At 42.7% G+C, this 11582-nt stretch overlaps 1 protein-coding gene across 1 annotated transcript in view; it reads right to left on the minus strand.

Moving 5' to 3' along the window:
- Window positions 1-11582, minus strand: part of cita (citron rho-interacting serine/threonine kinase a) — a gene marked incomplete at its 5' end in the record, with an annotated part of 157909 nt that overhangs the window by 138072 nt on the left and 8255 nt on the right. Inside the window, 2 exon segments of the mRNA XM_079814231.1 lie at window positions 6168-6266; window positions 8074-8249. Of these exon segments, the coding sequence (XP_079670357.1) occupies window positions 6168-6266; window positions 8074-8249 (275 nt within the window).

The raw sequence follows: 11582 nt of genomic DNA on the forward strand, positions 1-11582 counted from the left end.
GCGATAGACACCTGAGCGATAGACACCTGAGCGATAGACACCTGAGCGATAGACACCTGAGCGATGGACACCTGAGCGATAGACACCTGAGCGATAGACACCTGAGTGATAAACACCTGAGCGATAGACACCCGAGCGATAGACACCCGAGCGATAGACACCTGAGCGATAGACACCTGAGCGATAGACACCTGAGCGATAGACACCTGAGCGATAGACACCTGAGCGATGGACACCTGAGCGATAGACATCTAGAGTGTCATCTGGCATGTGTTCAGTCTGATGAGGTGAAGCCCACCGGCCGGATCTTCACTGACACTGGGCCAATCAGACACACGGACTCAGAGTTACACTTTATTAGGGAAAAACTGTTGGAAATGATGGAAGAGACGACATGTGGGACAGCGGCAACATGTGTACAATATACTCTTTTATATTCTCAGATATTAAATATGTTTTTCATGACACAAAAATATATTTTTTTTAAAAATCAGACGGACGGACAGAACGAAAGGCAGACAGAACGACAGACAGAAAGACAGATGGATGGACAGACAGAACGATCGAGACAGAACAACAGACAGAACGACAGATGGATGGACAGACAGACAGAACGACAGACAGAACGAAAGACAGACAGAACAACAGACAGATAGAACGACCGAGACAGAACGACCGATGGATAGAACGATCAAGACAGAAAGACAGACAGACAGAACGAAAGGCAGACAGAACGACAGACAGACAGAACAACAGACGGATAGAACAACAGACGGATAGAACGATCAAGACAGAAAGACAGACAGAAAGACAGACAGACAGAACGATAGACAGACGGATAGAACAACAGACGGATAGAACGATCAAGACAGAAAGACAGACAGAATGAAAGACAGACAGAACAACAGACAGATAGAACGACCGAGACAGAATGACAGACAGACAGAACGACAGGCAGATAGAACAATCAAGACAGAACGACCGATGGATAGAACGATCAAGACAGAAAGACAGACAGACAGAACGAAAGGCAGACAGAACGACAGACGGATAGAACAACAGACGGATAGAACGATCAAGACAGAAAGACAGACAGAAAGACAGACAGACAGAACGATAGACAGACAGACAGAACGACAGATGGATGGAGGGACAAATTGAACGACAGACAGAATGACAGATGGATGGACAGACAGGCAGGCAGACAGAACGACAGACAGACAGAACGACAGCTGGATGGACGGACAGATTGAACGACAGACAGAATGACAGATGGATGGACAGAACGACAGACAGAACGATAGACAGACAGACAGAACGACAGATGGATGGACAGAACGACAGACAGAACGATAGACAGACAGACAGAACGACAGATGGATGGACAGAACGACAGACAGAACGATAGACAGACAGACAGAACGACAGATGGATGGACAGAACGACAGACAGAACGATAGACAGACAGACAGAACGATAGACAGACAGACAGAACGACAGATGGATGGACGGACAGATTGAATGACATACAGAATGACAGATGGATGGACAGACAGGCAGGCAGACAGAACGACAGACAGACAGAACGACAGATGGATGGACAGACAGGCAGACAGAACGACAGACAGACAGAACGACAGCTGGATGGACGGACAGATTGAACGACAGACAGAATGACAGATGGATAGACAGACAGATAATCACTCTTTCTTTAACATGTATATGTAACCTAGCACTGCTGATCACACCGAAATCATATGAACATCAAATGCCTCAAGCTCTTTCCCAGCAAACACACACACAGCAAACACACACACAGCAAACACACACTCAGCAAACACACTCATCATCATCATCATCCTCATCATCCTCATCACGAGTCTCTGGATGGCGCTCTTCATCAGACAGAAACCCCCCTCACACCGTTACTGAAGCCCAAACGGGCTCCTCACGCCTCGGTGCGATCTGTCCGTGTGAGGCGCTCCGGGGCAAACACACACACACATCAACACACACACGTGCACACACACACACACACACACACACAAGAGAGCATGAATGGAAAGCAAAGCCGGCGGGACACGAGCGGCAAGCGCGGAACTCTAGCCCACGTATCCTAGCAACAAGCTAGCGAGGGTCTTTCAGCACATCGCTCGGGTAAAGACAGATTACTCGTTTTTTTTCTTTTCCCCCACTCTTTTGCCGGAGGCGTTTGGAACGAAGGAGGTGGCAGAAATAGAAAACCGTCTCTTTAGTCACTTTGTGCTTTCTGCATTTGCCCTCATGGGAAGCTGGAGAACCTCCACCAATCCCCACAGATCTGTGTGGGGCGGCAATCACTGGCTTTCTGTGCCTCAGCCCTGATATAAACAACACACACACACACACACACACCTTTCCTGTAACACTCATTCCAAACAGAATGTTTTAGGGATTCCCTGACCATGAGGCTCTAAATATCCATCTGTCGTTCTGTCTGTCATTCTGTCCGTCTGTCGTTCTGTCTGTCTGTCGTTCTGTCTGTCTGTCGTTCAATCCGTCCATCTGTCTGTCGTTCTGTCTGTCTGTCATTCAATCCGTTCATCTGCCTGTCGTTCTGTCTGTCTGTCGTTCAATCCATCCATCTGTCTGTCGTTCTGTCTGTTGTTCAATCCGTCCATCTGTCTGTCGTTCTGTCTGTCTGTTGTTCAATCCGTCCATCTGTCTGTCGTTCTGTCTGTTGTTCAATCCGTCCATCTGTCTGTCGTTCTGTCTGTTGTTCAATCCGTCCATCTGTCTGTCGTTCTGTCTGTCTGTTGTTCAATCCGTCCATCTGTCTGTCGTTCTGTCTGTTGTTCAATCCGTCCATCTGTCTGTCGTTCTGTCTGTCTGTTGTTCAATCCGTCCATCTGTCTGTCGTTCTGTCTGTCTGTTGTTCAATCCATCCATCTGTCTGTCGTTCTGTCTGTCTGTTGTTCAATCCGCCCATCTGTCTGTCGTTCTGTCTGTCTGTTGTTCAATCTGTCCATCTGGCTGTCGTTCTGTCTGTTGTTCAATCCGTCCATCTGTCTGTCGTTCTGTCTGTTGTTCAATCCGTCCATCTGTCTGTCGTTCTGTCTGTCTGTTGTTCAATCCGTCCATCTGTCTGTCGTTCTGTCTGTTGTTCAATCCGTCCATCTGGCTGTCGTTCTGTCTGTCTGTCGTTCAATCCGTCCATCTGTCTGTCGTTCTGTCTGTCTGTTGTTCAATCCGTCCATCTGTCTGTCGTTCTGTCTGTTGTTCAATCCGTCCATCTGTCTGTCGTTCTGTCTGTTGTTCAATCCGTCCATCTGGCTGTCGTTCTGTCTGTCTGTTGTTCAATCCGTCCATCTGGCTGTCGTTCTGTCTGTCTGTTGTTCAATCCGTCCATCTGTCTGTCGTTATGTCTGTTGTTCAATCTGTCCATCTGTCTCTCGTTCTGTCTGTCTGTTGTTCAATCCGTCCATCTGTCTGTCGTTCTGTCTGTCTGTTGTTCAATCCGTCCATCTGTCTGTCGTTCTGTCTGTCTGTTGTTCAATCCGCCCATCTGTCTGTCGTTCTGTCTGTCTGTTGTTCAATCCGTCCATCTGTCTGTCGTTATGTCTGTTGTTCAATCTGTCCATCTGGCTGTCGTTCTGTCTGTTGTTCAATCCGTCCATCTGTCTGTCGTTCTGTCTGTTGTTCAATCCGTCCATCTGTCTGTCGTTCTGTCTGTCTGTTGTTCAATCCGTCCATCTGTCTGTCGTTCTGTCTGTTGTTCAATCCGTCCATCTGGCTGTCGTTCTGTCTGTCTGTCGTTCAATCCGTCCATCTGTCTGTCGTTCTGTCTGTTGTTCAATCCGTCCATCTGTCTGTCGTTCTGTCTGTTGTTCAATCCGTCCATCTGTCTGTCGTTCTGTCTGTCTGTCGTTCAATCCATCCATCTGTCTGTCGTTCTGTCTGTTGTTCAATCCGTCCATCTGTCTGTCGTTCTGTCTGTTGTTCAATCCGTCCATCTGTCTGTCGTTCTGTCTGTTGTTCAATCCGTCCATCTGTCTGTCGTTCTGTCTGTCTGTCGTTCAATCCATCCATCTGTCTGTCGTTCTGTCTGTCTGTTGTTCAATCCGTCCATCTGTCTGTCGTTCTGTCTGTCTGTTGTTCAATCCGTCCATCTGTCTGTCGTTCTGTCTGTCTGTCGTTCAATCCGTTCATCTGCCTGTCGTTCTGTCTGTCTGTCCCTCTGTCTGTCTATTGTTCAATCCGTTCATCCGCCTGTTGTTCTGTCGGTCTGTCATTCTGTCTGTTGTTCAATCCGTTCATCCGTCTGTCGTTCTGTCTGTCTGTCGTTCAATCCATCAATCCGCCTGTCGTTCTGTCTGTCTGTCGTTCAATCCGTCCATCCACCTGTCGTTCTGTTCGCCTGTCGTTCTGTCTGTCATTCTATCTGTCTGTCGTTCAATCCGTCTGTCATTCTGTCTGTCTGTCGTTCTGTCTGTCTGTCGTTCTGTCTGTCTGTCGTTCTGTCTGTCTGTCGTTCTGTCTGACGTTCTGTCTGACGTTCAATCCGTTCATCCGTCTGTCGTTCTGTCTGTCTGTCGTTCAATCCATCCATCCGTCGTTCTGTCCGCCTGTCGTTCTGTCTGTCTGTCGTTCTGTCTGTCTGTCGTTCTGTCTGTCTGTCGTTCAATCCATCCATCCGTCTGTCGTTCTGTCCGCCTGTCATTCTGTCTGTCATTCTATCTGTCTCGTTCAATCCGTCCATCCGTCTGTCGTTCTGTCATTCTGTCTGTCGTTCAATCCATCCATCCGTCTGTCGTTCTGTCTGTCGTTCTATCTGTCTCGTTCAATCCGTCCATCCGTCTGTCGTTCTCTCTGTCTGTCGTTCTGTCTGTCTGTCGTTCTGTCATTCTGTCTGTCTGTCTGTCGTTCTGTCATTCTGTCTGTCTGTCTGTCGTTCTGTCTGTTTTAAGAAAGAAAACTGCACTTTTTAAACAGTATTTTTTCATACTGTCTTTCTAAAGAACAAACGTACACTATTAAAGGGCGGTTCACACCAAGGCCGAGATCTCTCATGATAACTATACAGTTTTAATCAAACTCTTTGAGAACAGGGAAGTCCACAGAATCAGAATCCACCATCTTATGCCTCATGTTGTTTTCCGGCACTACTAGAGCAGGTTTTCCTGCTTGAATGTTGATTATTTCCTCATATTCTCCATTGTTGCGGCTCCTCTCTTCCCAGTCTGTCAGTAACACTCTGTTTACCTGTCTCTATGAAGCCCCTCCTTCTGAAAAGCACACTGTGCTCTGATTGGACGGCTGGAGCGGTGTGTTGTGATTGGTGTTTGGGAAATGTCCCGCCTCTTACCATAACCACGTGTGTGTGCGATGTTGCTAGTATGTGTTGGTGTGGATGCAAATATAGTTATTTTCATAGTCGTTCTTGGTGTGAATGGGCCTTTAGTCGAGTCAGATCACATGACACCAGACAGACATGTGACCAACTTTGTCAATAAATGTAAGTGTCCAACATGTTTTGTTCTATTATAGCGCCACCAAGAGGCACAATCCTACAATTTCTTTATGTGTCCTCAGAGTGAGCCCATACATGTGCGTGTCAATTTTGGTGAAAATCTCTCATTTTGTTTTGGAGTTATAGTCATTTATATGAAAAAACATGTAAAAAAATGACTGACACCTGACTTTGATTGGATTCTACTCCCCTTACTATCAATATTTTGACATTTGTGTATTAGCGTTCAGCTATCGGCCTATGTTTCTGAACTTCTGACGCTGGTTTCGCCTCGATCGGACTAGCGGTTTCAAAGAAATCCGCTAACGTTTTATAAGCGCTAAATTACAACGCTGCATAAACCATACGCCGAAACCTGGCAAGTCTGGTATCGTTGGACTCGGCAAGAATTCAGGAGACGAAAAAAGTAACTCCCACGAAAATAAGTCAAACACACCCAAAGTTATAAGCGTTTGGAAATTATCCACTAGGTGGCGCTGTTTCAAAACTTCTCCGGCTCCTTCGGGGCATCGAGCTGATGACCCATACCGAGTTTCATAACAATCCGTTCATGAGTTCATAAAATACAGCATTTTAGCACATAATTCAAAATGGCCGACAGTCAAAATGGTCAAATTGGGCCTCGATACTGAGAGCAAAGAAAACTCTGATCACTCACGAGACAGACGTGGTCCTGGTCCTGGAAAGCGTGTTGAAGCTGAGGGATCCAGGGGCTGGAGTTCAAGGCCAGGATGGTTCTCTCCTCTTCAAAGAACGCCTGTCACAAGAATTCAGAATTAAATAAACAAGCCCGAAATACAGCGGGACTCTTATTTTGAAATCTCTGTGCTTTTTTATTGCAGGAGCTCATTCAGATTCAGACGAGGAGATAAAACATGCGTTCTTAAAGGAACACTCCACCTTTTTTGAAAATAGGCTAATTTTACAAATCCCCTAGAGTTAAATAGTTACCGTTTTTGAATCCATTCAGCCGATCCGCGACTATTACGCAGGAATGAGAAAGTAGTTCTAGCCATATCGGTGTAGAAAATCACAACTTTTCATTTTCAGTTGGTCTTAGCACACGATGTAACTGTAGAAGAGTCGAGTTTTAAATAGGAAAAATATTGAAAGTGTCTTTGGTCATTTTTTGAATGAGATGCTAATGGACTGATCAGAATCAATGATGTATGCTAAGCTAAGCTAAAAGTGCAGATACAAAGATCGGCTGAATGGATTCAAAAACGGTAAAACTCAACTCTTTAACTCTAGCGGACTTCACCCAAAAATGTAAATTGTGTGATTAATGACTGAGCCTCATGTGGTTGGACACCCGTCAGACCTCCGTTCATCTTCAGACACAAATGAAGATATTTTAGTGTAAATCTGATGCTCTGAAAGGCCTCCATTGGCTCAACTTTACACTCTCAAGACCCTTAAAAGACACTAAAGACTAAAGTTACAAAGTCCATCTCACTACAGCGGCTCTACAATAACTTTATGAAGACGAGAATAGTTTCTGTGCGCAAAAAAACCCTAAATAACGACTTATATAGAGATGATGATTTCAAAACACGGCATCATGAAGCTTCGAAGCGTTATGAATCAGTGAGTCGAATCATGATTCAGATCGCGTGTCAAACTGCTGAAATTTGGCGATCCAAACTGCTGAATCGACTCACTGATTCATAACACTCCAAACTGCTGAATCGACTCACTGATTCATAACGCTCCAAACTGCTGAATCGACTCACTGATTCATAACGCTCCAAACTGCTGAATCGACTCACTGATTCATAACGCTCCAACCTGCTGAATCGACTCACTGATTCATGACGCTCCAAACTGCTGAATCGACTCACTGATTCATTACGCTCCAAACTGCTGAATCGACTCACTGATTCATAACGCTCCAAACTGCTGAATCGACTCACTGATTCATAACGCTTCAAACCGCTGAATCGACTCACTGATTCATAACGCTTCAAACCGCTGAATCGACTCACTGATTCATAACGCTTCAAACCGCTGAATCGACTCACTGATTCATAACGCTTCAAACCGCTGAATCGACTCACTGATTCATAACGCTTCAAACCGCTGAATCGACTCACTGATTCATAACGCTTCAAACCGCTGAATCGACTCAGTGACTCATAACGCTTCAAAGCTTCATGAGGCCGTGTTTTGAAATCGTCATCACTATTTAAGTCGTTATTTAGGGTTTTTTTGCGCACAGAAACTATTCTGGTCTTCATAAAGTTATTGTAGAGCCGCTGTAGTGAGATGGACTTTGTAACTTTAGTCTTTAGTGTCTTTTAAGGGTCTTGAGAGTGTAAAGTTGAGCCAATGGAGGCCTTTCAGAGCATCAGATTTACACTAAAATATCTTCATTTGTGTCTGAAGATGAACGGAGGTCTGACGGGTGTCCAACCACATGAGGCTCAGTCATTAATCACACAATTTACATTTTTGGGTGAACTAACCCTTTAACTCTAGGGGACTTGTAAAATGAGCCTATTTTTAAAAAAAAGTAGAGTGTTCCTTTAACAGTGGACACTATATAACGCTTGACGGCGGCTCACCTTGTCCTGAGAGCGCAGGCTGGTTTTGTCCATGATCTTCATGGCGTACACGTCTCCTGTCGCTCTCTCCTTCACCACCTGCACCTCAGAGAAGTGGCCCCTTCCCACAATGCCCCTCACCTCAAAATCCCTCTTACCAGGGAGCAGCTCCTGAACTTCAGCCACCACGTCCGAATCTGAGACACAAAGCCAACACCATCACAATACCCTACACAAACCTAAACCACAATACCCTACACAAACCTAAACCACAATACCCTACACAAACCTAAACCACAATACCCAACACAAACCTAAACCTAAACCACAATACCCTACACAAACCTAAACCTAAACCACAATACCCTACACAAACCTAAACCTAAACCACAATACCCTACACAAACCTAAACCTAAACCACAATACCCTACACAAACCTAAACCACAATACCCTACACAAACCTAAACCACAATACCCTACACAAACCTAAACCACAATACCCTACACAAACCTAAACCACAATACCCAACACAAACCTAAACCACAATACCCTACACAAACCTAAACCTAAACCACAATACCCAACACAAACCTAAACCACAATACCCTACACAAACCTAAACCACAATACCCTACACAAACCTAAACCTAAACCACAATACCCAACACAAACCTAAACCACAATACCCTACACAAACCTAAACCTAAACCACAATACCCTACACAAACCTAAACCACAATACCCAACACAAACCTAAACCACAATACCCTACACAAACCTAAACCTAAACCACAATACCCAACACAAACCTAAACCACAATACCCTACACAAACCTAAACCACAATACCCTACACAAACCTAAACCTAAACCACAATACCCAACACAAACCTAAACCTAAACCACAATACCCTACACAAACCTAAACCTAAACCACAATACCCTACACAAACCTAAACCACAATACCCTACACAAACCTAAACCACAATACCCTACACAAACCTAAACCTAAACCACAATACCCAACACAAACCTAAACCTAAACCACAATACCCTACACAAACCTAAACCTAAACCACAATACCCAACACAAACCTAAACCACAATACCCTACACAAACCTAAACCACAATACCCTACACAAACCTAAACCTAAACCACAATACCCTACACAAACCTAAACCACAATACCCTACACAAACCTAAACCACAATACCCTACACAAACCTAAACCACAATACCCTACACAAACCTAAACCTAAACCACAATACCCTACACAAACCTAAACCTAAACCACAATACCCTACACAAACCTAAACCTAAACCACAATACCCAACACAAACCTAAACCACAATACCCTACACAAACCTAAACCACAATACCCTACACAAACCTAAACCTAAACCACAATACCCTACACAAACCTAAACCACAATACCCTACACAAACCTAAACCACAATACCCTACACAAACCTAAACCACAATACCCTACACAAACCTAAACCTAAACCACAATACCCTACACAAACCTAAACCTAAACCACAATACCCAACACAAACCTAAACCACAATACCCTACACAAACCTAAACCACAATACCCTACACAAACCTAAACCACAATACCCTACACAAACCTAAACCTAAACCACAATACCCAACACAAACCTAAACCTAAACCACAATACCCTACACAAACCTAAACCTAAACCTTGTTATGGCCTAAATTAATACATGATTGATTAACTTATTCTAACATTTTTCTTTAACATTCTCTTTCTAACATTTTTCAATGTACATTTATGAAATGCACTTTCTGTAAAGCTGCTTTGAAACAATGTGTATTGTGAAAAGCTCTATACAAATACATTTGAATTGAATTGAATTGAACAAACAAGTAGGGCTGGGCAAAAAAATAGATTTTTCGATTAATCGTTTTTTTTAAATGTGGTCGATTCAAAATCAATTCTCAAGGCCAAGAATAGATTTTCCCCCGGGGGTTTCCAGCTGATTCTGCCTGGTGTGGCATATATACTTGTCGTTAAGATAAAATCTAATGGCAATCGCATCTAAGGAAAGCTCGCAAATAACAGAGATAGTGACGAAATATAAAGCCTCATCCGGGACACGAATCAAAGCTCAGACGCCCCTGGAGGAAAAAGCCTTCATAAAAACAGACAGAGTCTGAATGACGGTCGGCTAAATCAAAGAAAAGCTTGTCCTTTACTGAAAATTGCTGAAAATCATCCAATATCTTTGTTTTAGAATAAGTGTATCAAAATATCCATAAAAACTAAATTGTATTGTGTTTAACATAATTGTACACTGCAAAAAAATGCTTTTCTTTCTTAGTATTTTTGTCTTGTTTTCAGTCCAAATATCTAAAAAATCTTACATTAAGAAGCATTTACTAGACAAGCAAAAGTTTTTGTTTTGGTGGAAAATAAGCAAAATAATCTGCCAATGGGATAAGCAAAATATCCTTAATTCAAACAGAAAACAAGATTATTTTGCTTACCCCATTGGCAGATTATTTTGCTTATTTTAATCAAAAACTCCCTTAATTTTGAGTTATTTTTCCCCAAAACAAGACAAAAACTTTTGCTTGTCTAGTAAATGCTTCTTAATGTAAGATTTTTTAGATATTTGGACTGAAAACAAGACAAAAATACTTAAGAAAAGTATTTTTTGCATTGTATGCATTTGTAATATAGAGATGGGTTCTGTTTTAATGTACCCAAGTGTACCTAAAATAAAAAGAGTTTAATATACAGCTCCGAGCTCTTAATTTCTTTTTAATTGCCCACTTGTAAAATCATGTTCACTGTTCTTTTTTATAAATATAGTAGGCTATTTGAATTAAATCTATATTCATTGAGTTGAATCGAAATCGAATCGATTTGAGAGCTTGCTAGGGTTGGGCGATGTCTCCTAAATTGGCAGTTGACGATGTTTACAGTAAAACATTGTGATGGACGATATCGTTGTTGTTTTTTAATTAATACAAATATATAATTTACTATATCTGTATTTTACTATCTCTTTACATAAATACTATTTTCTACTTAAAAACTATATAATTTCGTTATTTTACTAACCCAAATAATGACCCCGCGCTAGGTTGCGATTGAGGGAAAAAAGTAGCTTCCACTTAAGAAGAGTTGTGCACTTTTCATTTTAATAGATCTCTTTACATAAATACCATTTTCTACTTCAAAACTATAATTTCGTTACTAACCCAGTGTTTTGTATGTTAATGCTGTTTTACGTGAATAATACTGAGTGAAGAACAAAGCTTTGTTTACAAAGGAAATAAAATCGCAGTCATGAATGGATCATGCCGAGTGAGAGAGGCTGAGCCCAATTTAAGATTTGTCAGCTTTTTTATTCTGTTTTGCGATTTCCGTGAATTTTACCAATAGGCCTAACGTTAGTCCATTTTATCCCACATGGACATCTCGTTTCTTTTCTCAAATCTTCACTCGCGTCGCACCCATTTTCGCAGGGAATTATAAACGTTTCTTCCT

This window comes from Gobio gobio, assembly GCF_949357685.1.
Source record: "Gobio gobio genome assembly, chromosome: 4".
Lineage (NCBI taxonomy): Eukaryota > Metazoa > Chordata > Actinopteri > Cypriniformes > Gobionidae > Gobio > Gobio gobio.